Source organism: Leptinotarsa decemlineata, unplaced genomic scaffold, assembly GCF_025532065.1.
Source record: "Leptinotarsa decemlineata unplaced genomic scaffold, Ldec_3_MD MMD2_tig00000505_RagTag_RagTag, whole genome shotgun sequence".
Lineage (NCBI taxonomy): Eukaryota > Metazoa > Arthropoda > Insecta > Coleoptera > Chrysomelidae > Leptinotarsa > Leptinotarsa decemlineata.
The window spans coordinates 9,072,902-9,095,150 of record NW_027412549.1 but is presented as its reverse complement, the minus strand read 5'-3'; the positions used below and the strand labels follow the sequence as shown (position 1 = coordinate 9,095,150).

Here is a 22,249-nt window from a genome sequence, read left to right as displayed (position 1 = left end):
TACAAACACGAGTACACGTGTTCCTATACATATACATTAATCTAAGCAGGGACGTAGCGAAAAGAAAAACCAGGGGGGGGGAGGGAATCCACATTTTGTCAACCCCACCAGCAAAATTTCCCAACTTACGAAAAAATGAAAGCCGAGGGATTAGTTATTACTATGATATATTAATTTTCTTACTTAGATATCCAAAGATTGGCTGAATGCTTATGCCCGTCAGGGTATGAACAAACAAAAGTAAATTTTGGTAATTATAAAAATAATAATGTGTTAGGAATCACACGTTAAAAGGTAAGACCTCGGTAATCCTTAGCTCGCACAAGTTTCAACTTTTGAGGGTTGTCGTTAGTAGAGGGCGACAGCTGGTTAACGAAAAAACAGATTTTTTTAAACAGAATTATCCTACTTTGGATCAAGGTCCTTGGTCTTCCACCATATCCACTGTGTATAGGAATATTCAATACAAATGAAAGGAAACAACACTTAAATAATATTGTGCTTATTGTTTTCTACTATTATTTTTTCTATCTTCACGGCCCGAAATTTCCCAACTTTTCCAAGTCGAAAAAACAGTGAAAAGTTGGAAATTTTGTAAAATTGTCACTTCAAAATTTGTGGACTGTTCAGGACTGTTCTCTTTCTTCGAAGAAATTAAACTTTTTTGAAGTTTTCAAACAACTCAGAAGTATGGGATCTCCAAGTTATGCATGTTGGGAAATCCCAATCTTCTCCTGGTTCTTTCCTTTTTCTTATTACCTCTCCTTTTCTTTTCTCTCATTTTAATTTTTGATTTTTTTTTCAATTTTTTTACTATTATTTTTTTTATCTTCACGGCCCAAAATTTCCCAAGTGAAAAAAGCAGGAGGGGAGGTTCCTCCCCATGGCGACGGCCCTGCATCTAAGTCATCTATTGCGCCTCGTTTTCTCTTCATTTTTTTTTTCAATTATTGATTGTTGCACATGGAAGGGCCACATTAATTATTTCTTTTTTATATTTCCAACCTAAAAAACGAATTTAAGTTTTCTCCATGATTTAACTTCGTGATTGGGAATATGTTTGGGAGAATAGGGTAAGTAATAATTTAGAAAACGTCCAAATTTCAAGTTTCAAATCGAAATTCCCAAATTGCATTATGAAAAGTGAGGTTGAGGCTTTTCACTTCCTGGGAGTCAAGTTCCAACTGTCGCGAGGCGAGACAGTCGTCTACAAACCTGTGTGGAATCGCTGGAACTAATCACATTATTATCGATTTAAGATAGATATAGTTACTGTACATTGTGGATTTGAGAATATGATGAACATCTAAACTTTAATCCATCAATCAATAGAAAGAAAAAAATTTTGGTGATGAGCTCATCGTTGAACTAGGAACCTTGAATACAACCGGATAAAGATTCATAGACCCTGGTGTTTACCCGGATTCGCTTTAGTTTTACCATAGTATAAAGATAATTATACTACGGTTTTATCAAATATTCTCAACCCAAGAAATGATATTGAACTATTTTGTGTTTAGATCTTCAATTTATCGACCATAATATAAAAAAATATTTCACCTAATCAATTTATTCCTAAATGTAAACATTGAAAATTAAAGTGCCAATTTAACATTGTCAAGGTGTGTTACTTGGGTTGTACTCAGCACCTCAGTGAGTAAATGCTGAAATTTATTGGATTTCTTTATTATTTCTTCATCAAGAATGCAGTTGGTCGGATTTTTTGACAAGCAATCACACCAATGATATTCTATGCATCTTGAATAGGATATTCACGCAACGTCAATCGACATATTGACAATTACTGTGAATGACGTAAATGAGAGAAGTGAAGAATTTTCACAGAATACAGAATAATGTAGAATTGTCCCGTCAAACTGCAAACATCAAAAACAAACAAAAAATATGGCAGCCGAAATTAAACCTGCAACTCAATCAAATGAGAGATTCTGCACAGCGAAAAAGCCTGTTCTATTATCAAAACTAGATTCTTGTAGCGACGATATTAATGCAGCCGTTCTTATACCAGGGGAAGAAGGAATTATCAGTGTTTCAGATGATAAGTGAGTAAAAATTGCATTATTTTTCCATGTATCATTTATTCTTTTAAGGACGGTTCGAGTATGGCTCAAACGAGACTCGGGTCAGTACTGGCCCAGTATTTGTCAATACATGCCAAGTGGGACGACTTCTATTTATTACACTGTTGAGACCAAACAACTTTTCATAGGACAAGAAAATGGGACTGTTTCAGAGTTTACTCTGGCTTCTGATTTCAATAGAATGATACCAACCAAAGAATATTTAGCACATCAAGCGAGAGTTACAGAAATTATATTTGCCATAAATTGTGAATGGGTCTTGAGTGTTGGTAGAGACAAGGTGTTTTCGTTCAACTGCACCCAAACTGGTAGAAATATTGGAACATTTAATGCTGAGGCATGGTGTACAGCTTTGCAGTATCCTTTTTCAATTCATATAGCCTTACAACTTAGCACTTTTAGAGTACCAATCACGTTGACTGCTACAGTTATCAACTTACTACTCTATGAAAACCTTTTGGTCCTGACTTACAGTAGTTGCACAGTTTTAGAAAAAAATAAAAATTTGACAGATGAGGTATTATACAAGTATTACGTAAGCAGAATTTTAGTCATTATTAGCCCCCACCCTCCTCTTTGTCAGCGAAAGTAAAGAAATCTCCCCCTGCTCACATGAACATCAATATATATGTTGAAAGTAAGTGAAGCAAAGTCTTGTTGGTTATTACGTAATACTTTAATGACTCCGAATGTGAATCTCCTGACTACATTTTAGAGGGTTATTTATCATCTTGATCGAAACAGAGATTGATGTCGAAGTAAAATTTCGAAAAGTTATTATTAAAGAAATCATATGGTGCAAAGTTACTGGTTACACTGTATGAATTAGCATCAGCAGTTGGGGTATTTTTTTGGCGAGATGTTAATGACTCTCTGTCATTTATGGACAATCATGGCTATCAGCAGTCCGGTTAGCCATGTAACGTAGCAGAATCAACTTATCTTCAACTAGAAAATTTCTCTCAAGAAGAGTATCTAGTTGAAGTTCAGTTCAAACACACAATCTTTGGATCGGGAGTCAAACTTGTAACTGCTTGTGCTAATTCTCTGTTACCTTGTTTTTTTTTATTGAAATGAACATTGAAATCACATCCGACATATGCAATTGAATGAATATCCTTAAAATCATCAGCTTTTTTGATAAATGATGATACAACAGCTGATCAACAGCACTTTTTGAAAAAAAAAATATGAATTCACACAGTAACTCACTGAGGTGAACCAAAAGTTTGCCATTTTTACATCCGCCTAAAATTCCCATCAACCATTTTATTTTTTCTCAGATTGTGGAAAGTGAAAATCCTCAAAAAGATCAATCAAAAAACTGATTTCCTCCACAAGAAATGACTTGTTCAATGAAATACATTTATTTCTGTATATATCCATCGTGATTATAAGGTGTTGATCATTAACATCTAAAGATTTATCTTTGTAGTACACTTTACCTGTTATAGTCACCTCTGAATAATTATCCTTACTATCCTCAACATTCACAGATTTGACGCACAAACCAAACATGCTTTTGTTGGAGACTATTCAGGACACATAACTATGCTAAAACTAGACAATAATGGGGCTACTGTGATCACAACATTGAAAGGCCATTCAGGGTCAATTCGATCACTTGCTTGGGATGGAGACAGACAAATGCTCTTTAGTGGTTCTTTTGATCATACTGTGATTGTATGGGATATTGGGGGACAACAAGGCAATGCTTATGAACTACAAGGACATCACAACAAGGTACAGTTCTAAAAAATGTTCATTAACTGTTTTTAGTTTTTGGGAATAAAACTTTTCAATATTAGCAAGGACATTACAACAAGGTACAGTTCTAAAAAAGTATTCATTAACTGTTTTTAGTTTTTTGGGAATAATACTTTTTAATATTAACATGTTTTTCCTATATTGAGCTTCTACCCAGGAAAAAATGCGTTTGGCTGAAGGTGTATTCAATTTTTCGTATTGTATATAACTTGGTAGGATTGAAAAATGATTACCTCTCTGATTTTTCTTTATTTATTCAAAGACATCTGACAGGTGGTTTCATTATTCCTTTTTGATGTCTTGAATGATTATTAGTTTTCAATAAAATTTATTTCATATGAGTACCTGTAAATATCTAAATTTAAACCAATCTTATAAAGAGAAAATGTTAGTTTGTTTGCAATATATCAACACATTAGATACAAAGAAGTGTAAAGGAACTGAAAAATTTTTATTGGGTTAAATTAGTCAGAAACTTGCCTTATTCATAAATTTTGTCTATAATTGAAGTTAATGATCTGAACGTTTTTCATATACCTAGCTTTCTTAAAATTACAAACGTATCGGAACTTGAATGTACATATTTCCAATCGAGGCATTTTCAAGCAATATTTTTTTAGGTTTTGGAAACGGAAATAAATTATTATACAGAACGTTAACCATTTTGAGAAAACTGAATTAATAAAAAAATTCAAATCATTTATAAGTGAAATTTATAAATTTGTAAATTCACCAAGAAAATCATATGGTTTATATTAAAATATAGCTTTTCAGGTTGGGTTTGCCCTTTATTATCTAGATTCTGAATATATGTTGTATTCATAAACACACTTTAATGTGAGATATTTACTTGACAGTTTACGAAACCGCGACACATTTTCGCTATAAAATGCATCTGCAGGCGTCAACAATACTCACGTATTGCAGTTTTGTAAACTGTTAAGTGATAATCTCACATTGAAGTGTGTTTTTCTTGAATACCTTATAATGGATTTTCATCTTGGGTTGTATTATATTCTCCAAAAATTTCATAATACTTACAAAAATGGCAATAATGTATGCCAAGGTATCAAAAATTTGCCTATTAAAGTCAATAAATTTAATTATTTAAAACATTTAACTAGATAATTCATAACATTTAAATGAACAGTTCAAAAATGACTTTACAAAACGTTCAAAGGTGCGAACTCGTTTCCTCCTCTTCATAAAAGAGGATGTATGCATCTCCACTCACAAGCGATTTTGGTGAAATTGGTGACACTTGTGAATCATTGTATTCGTGTCACGTGCCATTATAAGGATGTCTGCAGAATGCTGTATAATGTCCGCTGTAGGTAGACCCACTGTGAAAGGAGTCACATTATCTGCTGCATAATTGTTTATATCTAATCCATCTAGAGGAAATTCGATGGCAACATTTAACTTGCCTCTAAATCTTTCTCTTAGAGAAAATCTTTTAAAATGAATAACTAAAATATGGGGAAACTTATGGATCGATAGAGACTTCTTCTTTCTTTGCAACTTGAACACGTCGGTTTTTCATGTCTATCCAAAGTTTCCTCTCTTGTGAAGAAATCCAAGCACTGTGATAAACTCAATTGGTTAGTTCTTTCTGGTACGGGGAGTGACAAATCCCAGAAAGGATTGAAGGTTACAAATGAGTGTCCACAATGTGTGCACTTCATTGTGGATTTTATTTGACTAACGAAATTATCTACAATCTTAGAGTTATATGTACTCAAATAAATCGGCCATGACTTCTGTGCTTTTTCGCTGTCGCCCAATAAATTGTTTTTCTCACAGCGTTGAGTAAATTAGCTATAAAAAGATGGGGTAAACTCTTACATATATATTTTACCTAAAAATAAGAATGTATTTGTTGAATTGAAGGGGTTATATTTTTAGGAGTGATTCATTTTTGGGAAAGTAGCTGTTTCAGGAGGACTTTCTTCCAGTTTGTGTCTGAAAGTTGCTTCTTTGCATGATCTACATATCCATGTATAGTTACTTATTTTCAAATTGATTACTTCCTTCCTTTCTTTGGAAGATTCCCACATTTTTTTTATCAAGATGTAGTAGTAGAAAGCCAAAAACTTTCTTTCCCAAAAGTATTTGTTGAATATTACAGGAGTTCTATCCCAACACCCAACCGTTATTTTCAACACAACAAAACGTGTTTCAATCAACAAGTGATCATCTTCAAAAGGAAGATTAAAGTGAAGAATAAATTTAGAATCTAGAAAATAAAGGGCAAACCCACCCCGAAAAGCTATATTTTATTATAATCCACAAAATTTTACCAATAAAGGACCACGCACAAACCTTATGGAAAATGGCTTTCGGTGAATTCTGCTGATTTTTTTAGATGACGAACTTTTCAATGCCCTGATCAAAAGTTTTCACGGGCACAACGAAAAATAATAGACATTTTTTGAAAAAAAATATGCTCAAAGTCGGCAAAATGGGGAATTTGGTAGTAAAACGGAAGAAATAGGCCGTGTTATTTTGCAACTTCATGCTTCTCGGAAATTGTAGCATACATTTTAGCTATTCTTTAATGGGTATTGTGTCTTTACTGCACGGTTTGCAGACCATACAGGGTGACGTATAAAGCCATAATCCGAGGAATGAAACAATTTTTCATAACATTTTGAAAACAATAGATTGTGAGAAATTTAGTCAATGGATATGGTTATTAGAAAATGATTCAATTGATTTATATATAGGGGGTGATACAGGGAACAATAATGGAAGTCAATTGTAGTAAAGAATATGTATGAAAAATGTGTCGCAAGATTTATTGAAGAATAACACGCCGTTCGTGGTTTTAGCCAGTGGAGTAGTTGTTTTCTGATAGGCGTCAGTCCATTCAACCTACTATGTAGGTATATCCGAGACGGGTTTGAACATTTAAAGTTAATTTCTTTAGACTTGTTTACTGCCTGTCTTCAAGCATATCCCACTGACTAATAAGAAAGAATAACACTTTGTGGAATTTCAATAAAACAAATAATATACACTGAAATGAATATTAATTAACAAAATACCATTGAAAAGTTTGTTGCACAAACTGAAGCGCATTCAGTCAATGATATTAGGTTCCACCTCATTTCCATTTTGATTTCCCGCATCGATAATGTAATTCCAACAAATTTGTTAACGGATACTTGGCGGATACTGGCGTATCCAATGAACCAAAGAACACTTGATATATGAGCACATGTGCCCAGTGTTCTGGCACCTACCTTACAAGTACAACAATAACCTGTTGTAGGGTTATCATTTTCATTTGTGCACTGTATCCACATTATATATTTTGTGTCATTGCGATAACGGGAAAAAACTCCCGAACAAAGTAATCCGGGATATCGAAGTGAAATATCATCGAAATGAAGTTCATTTGGTGCTTTCCTCTGATTTGCATCTTGTACATAAGATGGAGCAAGTCTCAATTGATATGTACCGACAGTCAAATCTCGTAAATAGTCGAGAGTCATTCTAGGAAAATAAGGAAAATGATGATGGTCCAATGGTATCCATCTTTCCCGTCTCCTCCTGAGATTTTCTTCCTCTACTATGTTCTATACCCTATTCATCTGGCGAGATTTCCTCTCATATAAATTGGGTGGTATTTGTTAATAATTGCTCCACCAATAAGAAGGAAGTCCTTCATATGATAAAGGTGATGAGTCAAAAAAACTTAAAGATTGATTTCATGTGTCCATTGCACGCTTCAAATATCCACCGAGTTTTGGTCACGTGGCGAGAGTAGTAGTAGGTTGTTGTCCATTCTTTACTCTGTAGAACATTTTATGCACAGTATCTAATTCTTCCAGAAGAGGAACGACGTCTCTATAACTACGATTGACAACAAAAATGTCTTCCTCAACAAATCAGTTTCTTATCCCATTTCGCAAAGTTGACGCGTCGTTGTTTCTGGGGTCAGAAAAGTAAGGTCCTTGAATTGACAAAACATAACCGTTGGGAGCAACAATTAATGTTGGCTTCATAAATTGTAATTTTTGTGTCTGCAGTAAGACTGACAGAGTACTTTGAAATTCTTGCTTTTTTCCACTTCACAATAGGTTCCATCTATGTATGCAATGGCTTTTTGCTATTCAGGATTTGAATTATAAAATATATTTGTGAACTGATTAACATGGCGTTGAATGTATTTTTTCTGAGTGATTGAACCGAAATCAATATTTTCTGGGACGAATCTTTGTACAAGTGATCTTCTCACATTTGAAATTACTATATTTGTGCATTACCGTGAAGGATATTTGAAAATGACTTTCAAAAAGTCGTCGGAGAGCCCTTGTTTAAGTTTGCACAAAAAAGCCAGATCTTTTTTATAAATATACGTCTCCACCTTCTACTGGTACAAAATTGCAGTAGGTATGGATATTGCGGAAGTGATCCTTATTCATTGGAATCATCGATTTGAACTCTTCATCTGTGAAATTCTCTTCATCCTGGTAATCCCATTGTGGCATGTTCTGTATATTCCTAAGTTCTTGCAAGGAAGCCACCAAATTTTTTTTTCATTCTACATGATCGAAAATTGAACTGCATCCCAGGAAGAATTTCTCTTAGGAAAAAACCGTTCTCATCCAAGTGATGTATGCAAGATCTAGTATTAAATCTTATGTAAATGTTTTTCAATACGAAAACATTGACTCGGCACTTCAGAGTTTACTGATTTAGATTGAGTCTGTAGATTCGCTCAAAGTTTGTTACAAAATATTCAGCTTGAGAAACGTTTAGTCGTCTTTCAAAGCAGTTTTCTCTTCCATTACTGTCCCTATTATAATTCAGGCAGTCTTGTGGAGTTGTCAATGGGAATATCTGTTGAATAGCAATCTCCCGTTTTTCTTCAGTATTTACCCCATCTAATTTTACCATTCGTTGTATGAGGAAAATATTGTTGCATATGAACAAATGTCTTTGATTTTGAATAAAAGCCATCAGAGAGGTATGAGATATCAAATTAACAAGCAAAAGATTCAAACTTTAGAAAAATCTTTTATTTACCATGTATACATTACATGAGTACAGACATTACTAATGATATGTCATCATGACAACCAATAGACAACTAGTAACTTGATAAAAAAAACATGATACCGGTTGAAATATTAGTTCAGTAGCGGATGAAGTAGATAAAACTTACAGAATCCAATTTCCATGAGCTTTGTGCGTGGTCCTTTCCAAATTTATAAGTTTCACCTAGAAATAAAATAAATGATTGGAATTTTTTTTATATATTTAGTTTTCTCAAAATGTCTAATGTTTTGGAAGAGAGTTCCTTTCCATTTCCAAAACCTAAAACAAATTGATTTGAAATGCCTCGTTTGGAAATATGTATATTCAAGTTCCGAAACGTTTGCGATTTTAAGAAAGCTAGGTATATGAAAAAAGGTCAAATCATTTACTTCAATTATAGACAAAATTCATTAATATGACAAGTTTATGAATAATTAGACTCAATAAAAGTTTTGCAACTTGATATGCTCCTTCATGAAAAAATTTTGGTCAAACGCTGTGAAAACAAATGCATTCAGATAATAATAAGTTTATTGCCCATCAAAATACAAGATAACAACAAAAAACAAAATACAAGAGAGAGTAAAATAAAAACACTTTGTATTTGATTGCAAATGGCTTTTCGTTAAGACCGCGAATTTACTTTTGCGTCAGCTCTTCCTCCAATGCCGAAAATGTATAAAAGTAAATAAATGAGGGCTTGAAGAGAAGAAAAGAAGAAAGAAAAGAAAAAAAAGGAAAAAAAGAGGAGGTAATATAAAGATATAGATATGTGAATAGCTAAAACCTATTTCAGGATTCTCGCCGCGGACCTAGTTATTCTGAATGCTGAACAGATGCTGTTTAAACCTACTTTTGAAAACAGTATCTGATATGTTGAAACAATTGTTTTCCCATTTATGGAGATAATTTATTGTGGAGGAGATATTTTAGGAAAAAGATCGTTTGAATATTTCCTTTTTATGTACAGAAATGTTTAGCACTGTCTTTTTACGCAAATTCAGGTTATGGATATTCGTTCCATAAGACAAATGTTCATATAAGTAGGGAGGATTTCTATATTTGAATATTTTAAAGAATATGCATGTTGCATGAAGACGTCTACGATTAAACATATTCAACCACTTCAAATCTGCTAATTTGTGTGAAATTCTGGACCTTCTTCTGATACCAAATATTAACCTGATACAAGAGTTTTGGTTTTGAACTTTTTGTATGCGACACCTATCGTTCTTGTCTAAACATGAATGATAAACAGCGTCACAGTGGTCGAAATGAGATAAAACTAATGAATCACATAGCATTTTCTTGACATCTACATCCAAATATTGTCTATGGGGATATATGAGTTTCAATGATGAATAAGCAATTTTAAGTTTGTAGGTTATATGTTCATGAAATCTCAGTTTATGATCAAAAATCAACCCCAAATTTTTTGAATACGGTCTGAATTGTATCTCAAGAGTTTCCCATTTTCAAGCTGTAGTTTTTTACTTCTTTCCTGATGCTATCACTTCCAAAAATAATAGCTACTGATTTGTTTGGATTGATTTTCAACATATGGTCAGTGGACACTTTTAGAATCGTTACTGCTTGACCTATATCTGAAGATTTGAAAGATAAATATAATTGAGAGTCATCTGCATAAAGGTGATATTTACAAGACTTCATATTATTGATGAATGTGGCAGTATAGAGGGTATAAAACAGTGGGCCTAAAATGCTGCCTTGGGGTACTCCTGTTTTGACTTCTCTCCAAGTAGAAGAAATATCATGAATCTGTACTTGTTGTAATCTATTATCTAGATAAGATGATATCAACATCACTGATCCATCACTGAACCCAAAAAATGTAATATAGCACAAAGTATTTTATGATTGATGGTGTCAAATGGTTTTTATTAATCCAACAGAATCAAAATGGTGGCTTCATTTTTATCTATAGCTTTAATTATGTCATCTACGATCTCTAATAATGCTGTTGCACAACTATAACCTTTTGTAAAACCTGACTGTTTATGTGGCAAAATATTGTAACGATTATTTTTTGGCAGGGGTATAATTTTTGCACATTTCCATGCATCAGGAAAATAACTTTGACTTATGCATTCGTTTATTATGTGAGTTAATACCGTTATAATGAAAGGACAACAAATTTTTATAATACTTATATTGATTTCATCTACCCTTATGCTTGTGCTTTTATGCTATTTATGATGCTAAAGATTTCATCTTCAGCAGTTGGTGAAAAAATGAATTGATCACATATACCTTCTTTTCTGTTCATGCCATAAAAGCGCAGTGAGTCTTCATCCGGTGGGATATCTCTTTGAGACATAGTTGAAATAAAATCGCTAATAGCTTCTACATTTTTCAAGATTTCAGGGAGTTCTTCATTTTTACTATTCGCAACTTTCAATTTCTTAAGTTCTTGCCATCTACACTTACTTTCAGTATTACGTAGTTTGTAGTTTAAGTATGACCTTTTCTCGTAATGTATAGCTGTATTAGTATAATTCCTCAGTTGTTTATAGTAATCCCAATGGTGTGCTAGTTTTGTTTCTTGAATCGAGTTAATGCTTTGTCTCTCAATTTCTGCATCAGTCTTATGTTCTCAGTGATCCAAGGAGTGTAATTTTGTTTCTTCAAAAAGATAGTTTTTTTTTTGGCGAATGATAATCAAGAGTTTTTGTAATGAAATCATTCATGAGATTTAATGTAACATCTATATCTACAGTTTCATATAGTAATTTTAGCCTTTGTCAATGCATGATCTGAAAGATCATTGCGTATAACATTCATTTTATAAACTTTATCAATATTTGTAATTATTAAGTCTAGCAGTGAAGAAGATGTTCACGTAATTCTTGTCGGTTCCGAAACAACCTGCCTGAAATTAAATATTTCTAATACCGTTTGAAACCTCTCTGAGTTATTTGAACTGGGATCTAACATATTGATATTAAAATCACCTAAACATTTTATATCACTGTAATTTGAATATATATTGATGAATATTTCTTCAATTTCTTTAATGTTAAGTTCGAATTAGGTGGCCTATAAACAATTCCGATACCTATAGGTAAAGTTATTCTTACCCACGTTCAGTTTTATCCAAATACATTCCACCTGTTCACTGCATTGACTCAAAAATAATTTCATATTTGAAACTATCTTTGCGTAAAAATATTTAAGGAACAGAACTTACATTACTGCTGTCAATACCTGCATGCATCCATGTTTCTGTTACTCCACAATATCATAGTCCCCAGCAAGAATCTGATTATGAAATTCATTAAATTTTGATGGTAAGGATCTGACATTCATATGACATATATTCAACATTATGGTAATTAACTAATTTTTAAAGAGAAGGAAAAGAAAGAGAAGTTAGAGAAAAACGAGACAAAAATGCAGAGTGAAGTTTAAATAAATAGTGAACTGAGTAACCCTGTAACACCTGTCAACAAGCAAAAGAAATAAAGTGATGTAGCAAATCTGCCTCTTAAAAAATTTCTACAAAAATTGACAATTTATAAAAAAAACTCCATTTTATAAATATATAGGTAATATGGGTTACATTTTTGACAGGATAAAAAAACATAATTCTATTGAAATCATGAAGTGTAGCAAATAATTTATCAATAAATATAATGTTAAGCTTGAGGATGCTATGAAAAAAAAAAGATAAATAATACTGAAAATCACAAAGTACTTACTAACATAATAACTTTAACATAAACAACAAAATAGGCTAATGAAATGTAGTAATATATTAAAAGCGTAATTCTAAGATTAAGAAGGCTATAAAATAAGAAAATGTATATTACTGAAAATTACATAATAATAACTATAAGTTAAACCCAAATTTAGTTAATCGGTTACATGACTTAAAATTGTTCAGGTACAGATAATGTGTCAATCATGTTACAGATGTTGTTTTACGAAGTATTTCCAGTTGTGTTTCAGTTTCAAGACGATGTACTTTATTATTAATTTTCACGAAGATATTCCCATTGAAGGTCCACACATTTTTCTTGGGACATTCTCTAACGCTTTCTTCATCAAAGTCACCCTCATTTTGGTCAGGTCTTCTTGGACCAGAAGATTTCAAATATTTTCGATTCTCCAAAACTTTCCTACGAATGGCAGCGTCGCTAAATCGCACTAGTACACCAGATGGTTTGCCATTATTTATATGCCATGTTTTTATTTGGAATACGATAACATGTTTTTATGATGATGTAGATGTAGAGGTTCAGTACACTTCTTCTTTTTATGTTTATCTATTGCAAACAAAGTAACATTTTATCTTTATAAGATTTAGTTCAATATTCCTTTTGAAGATGATCACTTGGTGATTGAAACACGTATTGAGGTGTTAATAATAACGGTTTGGTCTTGGGATAGAACTCCAGTAATATTCATTACTATACTAAAGGATTCAAACATTGCATCACAAGTTAAAAATGTATTTTTGATTGAAAATTTATGACGAATGAAGGGTTAACGAATCCAAAAAATGATCTTGAAAATTTCAACAACTACTTTTTTGGAAAATCGGAGCCCAAACACAAAACATTCATGATTCAACACCAGACAGCGTGTTTCGTTGTTTCGATCCGCCATAGGTCTCATCAGTGGTGCTAGGCACATCAATGCACTAATGCATTGCTTGACTCATCTGTTCTTTGTAGATGCCATCTTTGCCTTGTTAAGCTTTGACATTCGAGGATCGAGGTCTCTGTCATAAGGGGTTATGTCATCGTCCTTCTTTACTTAGGCTTGAGCTTAGGGACAGATAAGTACAGTAATGCATTTGTGTTTCAGTCTAGCACCACTGGTGAGGCGGGTTGAAACAGCGCTGTCTGGTGTTGAATCATAAATGCGTTGTGTTTGGGGTCTGATTTTCCATTTGTTGTCTTGCAGTGAAAGCTTCAATGAAAGACATAGGACTAATCTCGTCGGCGGACATGCCATTTCCAAATAAACATGAAGATAATTTGAATGGAAAAAAGATGATTTAACAATGAACTGATATACCATAAATACATAAATGTCGATTAATTATTAATAATAATCAGCATTTTCTACATGGTGGGGTAATATGTTTCACTTGTTTTGAAAGAGTACAGGAATAAATCAATAACGTATTCTTCTCCACTAGCCTAAGCATTTTGATTATGTAGTATCATGAAAAGTAACTTTGAACAACTCCGACACTGTGGTTCTTCTCGAATTTCTATTCAAATTAACGAGCATTTTTCCATTCCTCTTACCATTGAGAATAGTACAGGGAACGTGTCACGAGAGGCAGCACTAGTAGTAGGGACAAACATAAACTATTCACATGTTAAACAGTGTATTTACGTAATATTAATTTATTATTTGAAAATATAAATCTGATATAAAAAATTATTTTGTGCTAGTATAATGCCAACAAAGCATTGTTGTTTTGCGAATTGTACGTCGGATAATCGATATCCGGTAGAAAACGTGTTTCATATACCATTTATAAAACCTCATATCAATGAGGTTAGATGTAAGAAATGGATACATGCTTCGAGGAGAGTGGATTTAACAGTGCCAAAAATTAATAAATATTCATATGTATGTAAACATGAAATGAATAGTAAATTTTTCATCGTTAATTACCATTGATTAGAATGAGATATAACCTCAATCGTTTATTAAATCATATTCATTTATTATATTTATTTAATTTATTTCATTACCATCTATATTTGATTCATATTTCACTCGGAAATGAATCTGAAATTCATAATTATTTTTAATTTCATTTATTATACTTTGGATCTACTGCTACTCTTTTACTAGAGTTTTTATACTAACCTGTCTATTAACTCACTTTTTTTTCAGTTACTTTTAAATTACGGCATGCAAGCCAACGTTTTAATGTTACAACATTGTTATCCTTTACAGTTGCAAATTTTAGTTTTGCTCCAGGATCATCTTCTTCTGTTAAAACATTCTTTTTTAATTGTACTTTTACCATATGTTTATATGAGGATTTGGCAGTGTTTGTCCCTACCGAACTACTAGCGCTGCTAGTGAGTAATTTTTCGTACTTCAGGAAAAAGGTTCATTGGATTAAACCTGAAAAACTCATATTATTTTCTTGACAGTATTTTTATAAAGGATTTCCGTTTGTGTTCCTGGGTATTATTTGCCAGTACCCTTTATACATTTCTGATAGACCCACATCCCTTTCTAGTTCCATACCAAAAACTTCGGTAACCCCACGACTAATCAAGGGCCTATATAAGGAGTGTGCCTTACACACTTATCAGTATTTTCTTTGCCTGTAATGCCTGAGTGTCCTGGTATCCAGTGTTAGAGTCAATCTATTCCTGTCCGCCAGTTTCCTCAGTTGTTCACTGCATTTCCAGATAAGTCTCCTTGTCAATTAGGTTCGGCCTGGAAGGTTGATGTGTATTGACCAAATGGGCAAGTGAAATGTAAAATTCTCTTGCAATAAATTGTATATCCTGTCCCATGTTCGGTTTTAGACACATTTGAATACCAGGTGTTTCTACCGCTCATGTTTTCGAGATGATGGTTTTTTCGCCACTCTTCGTAACTTTCGAATTTAGCGCCCTAAGCGAAAACAAATTTTGCACCCTCATTAAAGTGCAGTTTTTTTAGCGTTCTAGGACATTTTTAAAGAGGATCAAATTGACAATCGCATAATAAGGTTATATAAGATAAAAATAGTGTGCTTCTTATGAAAAAAATTAAGTGGATTCAAAGTACGGGGGATGAAATGGGGTGAATTTTAGGGATGGAACATGGGTTTTCATGGTTGCTACTGAAATTAGACTTTATAAAAACTATTTTCCCATGAAAATTCGGAAAAACTTGTTTTTTTATTTACATTTTTTCCCTACAAAATAATTAGTTTTCCACATTTGGTGGAAAATTACCTTTTTTACTTTTAATTACGCTGTGCTATTTTTGAAAAGAAATGTTCAGTATAACACGTTATTTTGTTTTGTTGAAACTTCAAAAAAATAACTCATTTTCAGCTCAAAATACCCATGTGCTGAAAACAGTGTTTTTTACAAACTTAGAAGTGATTTTGTTTTGGTTAAATTATCTACTTTCACACGATGTGAATGAAAAAATGTCTGAAAAAAGGAATAACTAAAAAAACTTGATTTAACAAAATAATTTTAAATTGATTGTTTAATTTTATTTAATTACCAAAATTTTCACTTGAAATCTTAGAAGAAAAAAATAGAATGTCATGTTATATTATTGATTGTTTAATTTTTTCAATTACCAAAATTTTCACTTGGAATCTTAGAAGAAAAAAATAGAATGTCATGTTATATTATCAAAGGAAGTGATTGTAGATTGTTGCAATATGTATGAGATTTCGCAAAACCTTCATTATTAATTAATTTGTTTTCTGAGTATTAAATATCAAGTTCAAAAAGCTAGAAAAAAAATGACTGATATTTTTCAATATATAAAAATTGATTCATCTGATTTTCTGACATTTATGAAAGTTCATCTCCTGATAATAATGAGTTAGTAAAACACTTGTCGAGAGAGAATTTTTGTTCTGGTGGGAAAAAGTATTTTCAGTATACCCAATACTTGTTTTATTTGATTCACATATTTGCCTTATGCTGTAACTTACTGTGAGGCTTATACACTCCAATACAATTAAATTTTTTTTATATTAAAAATAAAATTAATGATTCATTCAAGGTGTCTGCTCTGCATTATTCAAACAGCACAAAACAGTTAGTGAGCGCTGGTGAAGATAGCGTTATTATTTTTTGGGACATGAATCAACCCAGACATGAAACTCCAGAATGGGTGGAATCAGATTTATGTCAGTTGTGTGGAAGGCCATTTTTCTGGAACCTGCGGGCCATGATGGATCAGAGGCAGCTTGGTTTGCGTCAGCATCACTGTCGCCATTGTGGCAAAGCTATTTGCGAGCGATGCTCCACCGGAAGAATAGCGATACCTTCGATGGGTTTTGAATTTGCAGTAAGAGTTTGTGAACCATGCCATAATGTACTGAAAGATGAAGAGTAAGTGATTTATAATTTGAACTGAGTAGCATTGATTTTCGAGCACAACCAACTTTGAAAATAATAATCATCATTTTTCAGTTGAAAAGCATGAAGTATAAATACATATAGGCTATAATTGACAAAAATGTTGAAATCATTGCAGGGAAATTATGTAACCTAGAATCTAAAAATATAAATAATTGAAAAATCTTTCACCAGCTAAAAGAAAATAGTACACATCTAAAATGAGAACACTATATATATGAAGCCTGTATGTATAACAAAGTAAAGACTATACCAATGTATATAAAATTATCACATATATTCAGTGAGCATACTTGAAGACTGGCTGTAAATCAAATTAACCAAAAGAACAATTTTTTCAGGCCTGTCTACAAGTGCTTGTAGTAGAGCGGTTTCGAGCTATTTGGCCTCTCGTCAGTGCAAGGTAGTGGCCATCATCAACCTAAAGTTGATGATATTCCATAATTAAAAATCGAATTCCTTCCAGAGTATCATTTCTCTAACCAAGCTGAAGCGAACGACAAAAAACAATTTTGTCATTGCTCCATCTGGTAAACAAGATACTAACCAACCGCATATGCAAAATTCGCCTAATATCTTGTATAAGAAGAGAAACCTTCACACATATTCAGTGGGCATATTTGAAGACTGGCTGTAAATCAAATTAATTTAGTCAGAGTTATCAAGAGGTACATATATTCCAGTGAAAACTACCGTTTCACAGAGCTATTGATATTGGATAATAGTTATTAAGATGGTTTCATGAAGATTATTTGATGAAAATTTCAATGCAAATTATTTTTTATCAGTCTTTTACATAGTTTGTTGTTATTTGTTTATAATATTATAGCTTTATAATCTAACATTCTAACTAGAGAAAAAGGAATTGATTTACGCTATCGACGGCATGTGAAATATAAATAACACAAATCTGTATTTTTCCATATAAGGATGTTATCTGGGATAATCTTTTGTTCAACTCATCATTTTATTATATATGCCAGGGTTAAGCTCAGTTTATGACTATATTTTTTTAATAAGTTGTTTGATATCCCATTATATCTATTTACTACAGATATATTTTTCAAATGTCCAAGCAAGTTTGATTACATCAATAGTAGAAATGGGGGTGTAAAATAAATTGTTTGATGTTTTGGTTGGTTTCGGGGTTTTGCTGTGGTCTTCGGTTATAATCTCCAAACGTTTCAACTGCAACTGCGGCGTCACCTTTAGTGGCGTGGTCGAACTACCCTCCTTCTGAAACGTCAAGTTGATATGTCAAGAAGAGTACATCATTTTGTCATTGTTTTACACCATACATTTTTGTTTTAGGAGACCCTCTTTGGCAACTTTCCATGATGCAAAACATAGTGTTGTAGCAATGAATCTCGATGAAACTGGCAAACGGCTTGTTACTGTGGGTCAAGATCGTTTGATTAAAGTGTGGGATGTAACAGCCTTGCTTTGAATCTAATTTCAACTGATAAACTAAAACAGTGAAATGTGATTGAACAAAACTATATAAGATAATGATGTGCTATCATTTGTTAATATTATATATTTATATTATTGTATAGATTTTGTTGAATAATTATGTATATTGTATTATGCTAGAATTCAAAAATGAATTATCTAATTTTTATCTCATTAAAGTTATTTATAGTTTCTTTATTTCTGGTGCTTTTATTTTAATAACAAGCCATAAAAGTAATTCAGGCACGAGAACCATTTTGAATTAAGTATACCAAGTCATTTAATGTATAAAAAAAATGTTTTAAATTTTTTTAATTTCGAATATTTTCTTATTGGTTTGTTGAGTTTTATTTTTATATTTTCATAATGTTTTCAATTTTGTAATGTACTTGAACCACAAAATCCCATTGATGCAGAGTACTAACTACACCCACTGGCTAGAAGACGCTCCTGATTCTCATACACTATGGCCAATAATAAAATTGTGAAAATATCAATAACATCTGGATAACATTGCAAATGTAGATTGAATATTGATAATATGAATAATGAACAGCAAATTTTGATAAGTGAATCAAAACCACATTATAGTTGAATCAAAAACTTGGTTTTCCAATTGGTGCTTTCAGTTGCCGATTTTTGAATATAAATGATGCGGTAGAGGAACTGTAATCTAATACAGTCTGATAATGATATTTGGGAACAAAAGGAACTGAAATATATAATATATATATATATATATATATATATATACAAAAGGAATGTATATATATATATATATATATATATATATATATATATATATATTTTTTTTTTTTCGGGTGTTCATCCGTTGTGTACTATTCGATAGTCGACGTTTCGCCATCATCTCAGATGGCATTATCAAGACGAGTTACTGCTTCGGTAATATCATATATATATATATAATATATATATATATATATATATATATATATATATATATATATATAAAACTATTGGATAGTGGGGTATTGCAGCAAGTAAATGAGTACTCTTTTAAGTTAGTCCAAGCTTTCGGAAAATTTTATTTCCATCATCAGGGAAACTACAATAATATAAGTTTTAAGGTAAGATCATCTTCTCCAATGTATCAACATTTTTTCTTCAACATCAATGTAACCATCCTCACATAAGATGTAAGTCATGAACAATTAATATTTTTGATCTTACCTTAAAACTTATATTATTGTAGTTTCCCTGATGATGGAAATAAAATTTTCCGAAAGCTGGACTAACTTAAAAGAGTACTCATTTACTTGCTGCAATACCCCACTATCCAATAGTTTTTATTCTTAACTAGTCAGCAACGACTACCCTCCCTCTATATTATATATATATATATATATATATTATATATATATATAATTATATATATATATATATATATAATCTAGAAAGGTTAATGCAGTCAAGCTGCTGGAAAATAATTCCATGAAAATCAAAAAATAAATAGATAAGTACTTTTTGATCACTCCCATATTTATTTCAATTTAAGAGCCACTGGTAGGCAGCTGTTTCAGCTATTGGGCATCGTCAGTACCGGGCAGGCGGTCCTCGATTGAAGAGAAAATGAGAAAAACCAAGAAAGTACTTGATAAAAATAGCTGCGTCAACGCAAACGAAACATAAGTGGAACCACCTATTGGTATGACACCCAAGTCAACTTGCCAAGTTTTTATGTCAGTGTTGGTGGTTTGACCAATTAATCGACAACTGCGGTAGCAGAAATTTGGGAAGCTAACCTGAAATGACATCGGAAAACGAATCCACATGTTTCTAGGAATGATATATATGTTTCGCTTGCGTTTACGCAGCTATTTTTGTCAAGTACTTTCTTTGGTTTTCTCATTTTGTCTTCAATCGAGGACCGCCTGCCCGGTACTGACGATGCCCAATAGGCTGAAACAGCTGTCTACCGGTGGCTCTTACATTGAAATCAATATGGGAGTGATCAGAAAGTACTTATCTATTTCTTTTTTGATTTTCATGGAATTATTTTCCAGCAGCTTGACTGCATTAACCTTTCTAGATTTCATATCATTCCTAGAAACATGTGGATTCGTTTTCCGATGTCATTTCAGGTTAGCTCCCAAATTTTTGCTACCGCAGTTGTCGGTTGATTGGTCAAACCACACATTGACATAAAAACTTGGTAAGTTGACTTGGGTGTCACAGCAATAGGTGGTTCCACTAATGTTTCGCTTGCGTTTACGCAGGTATTTTTATCAAGTACTTTCTTGGTTTTTCTCATTTTGTCTTCAATCGAGGACCGCCTGCCGGTACTGACGATGCCCAATAGGCTGAAATAGCTGTCTACCGGTGGCTCTTAAATTGAAATCAATAGGAGTGATCAAAAAGTACTTATCTATTTATTTTTTGATTTTCATGGAATTATTTTCCAGCAGCTTGACTGCATTAACCTTTCTAGATTTCATATCATTCCTAGAAACATGTGGATTCGTTTTCCGATGTCATTCAGGTTAGCTTCCCAAATTTCTGCTACCGCAGTTGTCGGTTGATTGGTCAAACCACAACACTGACATAAAAAACTTGGCAAGTTGACTTGGGTGTCACACAAATAGGTGGTTCCACTTATGTTTCGTTTGCGTTTACGCAGCTATTTTTATCAAGTACTTTCACAATCGAGGACCAGGACCGCCTGCCCGGTACTGACGATGCCCAATAGGCTGAAACAGCTGTCTACCGGTGGCTCTAAATTGAAATCAATATGGGAGTGATCAAAAAGTAGTTATATATTTATTTTATATATATATATATATATATATATATATATATATATATATATATATATATATATATATATATATACAGGGTGTCCCTGGACTTCCTCTTTTCCTCTCGGGAATGTATAGATGGGTTCAAAATATCACCAGTACTTCATATAACTTTTTTTCCTAAAATCCTTCGTTACCAAGTAACGGGCCCTCGAAGTTACAAAATGAAAAATGTTTTTCTTTGATAACTTTTCAAGTGAATATTCAAAATCATCCAAATTTTGATAATTGACTAAACAAATGAATTCCGTCGATGAGCTTTCATGCAGGAGTCAGTTGTTTTGCTACAAAGTCAGGAACGGACTACCCCCGATGTCCACACCCAAAACTTTGAAATGACAGATATATTTCAATATTTTTCAACAAATTAAGGTTACTTGGACATTTTATGAATAAAAGTACTCGTGTGGAAAGTCGATCGGAGCAACGAGTCTTGATAAAAATGTAGTTTCACTCGACGACATCAAACCCGCTCGTCCACCATTATTTGAAATGAATAATTATCAAAGCAGAAATAATAATGATAACGTTAATTCAACAACATTTATCCTGAGATGTCTACCATTATTCGAAAATATTAGTTTTTAAGGAAAATGGAAATGATAGGTAAAATGTTCATAACGAATTTTTATAATGCAAACACGTTTAACTAACGAAACTCAAGAGCCTCAAGAGCAAACAGAAATGAAAAAATCTGCTACAGAAACTGCTCGATATGACCACCTTCTCTCTCTATACATTTTCTTAGTCTGCGAAGACACCTCTCTGTACTTGAAATAGCATTCCAGGATCGTTTCGTATGGCTTTACAATGTAATGTTCTTCTATTCAACAATGCATCTTTGTGTGAATAGGTGTAGCGTAAACAAGGCTTTTTAGATGCCCCCCACAGAAAGAAATCCAATGGATTTAAATCCGGAGACCGCGATGGCCATGAATATGGCCCACCTCTACCAATCAATCTATTGTGG

The 22,249-nt window shown here is 32.6% G+C and overlaps 1 protein-coding gene across 1 annotated transcript; it reads left to right on the top strand.

Annotated features, from left to right (window-relative positions):
- The first annotated feature begins 1,826 nt into the window (after positions 1–1,826).
- On the top strand, positions 1,827–18,661 carry Wdfy2 (WD repeat and FYVE domain containing 2). The gene is made up of 5 exons (XM_023166660.2): positions 1,827–2,063; positions 2,112–2,459; positions 3,599–3,845; positions 16,653–16,984; positions 18,323–18,661. Exons 1-5 carry the CDS (start codon positions 1,906–1,908, stop codon positions 18,456–18,458), a joined length of 1,221 nt encoding a protein of 406 aa, XP_023022428.2. The 5' UTR covers positions 1,827–1,905; the 3' UTR covers positions 18,459–18,661.
- Positions 18,662–22,249: the final 3,588 nt, after the last annotated feature.

Coding starts and splice junctions, on each gene's coding strand:
- Wdfy2 (XM_023166660.2), top strand. CDS start 1,906: ATGGCAGCCGAAATTAAACCTGCAACTCAATCAAATGAGAGATTCTGC. Junction 2,460..3,598: donor GCATGGTGTACAGCTTTGCA/GTATCCTTTTTC, acceptor CAACATTCACAG/ATTTGACGCACAAACCAAAC. Junction 3,846..16,652: donor TACAAGGACATCACAACAAG/GTACAGTTCTAA, acceptor GATTCATTCAAG/GTGTCTGCTCTGCATTATTC.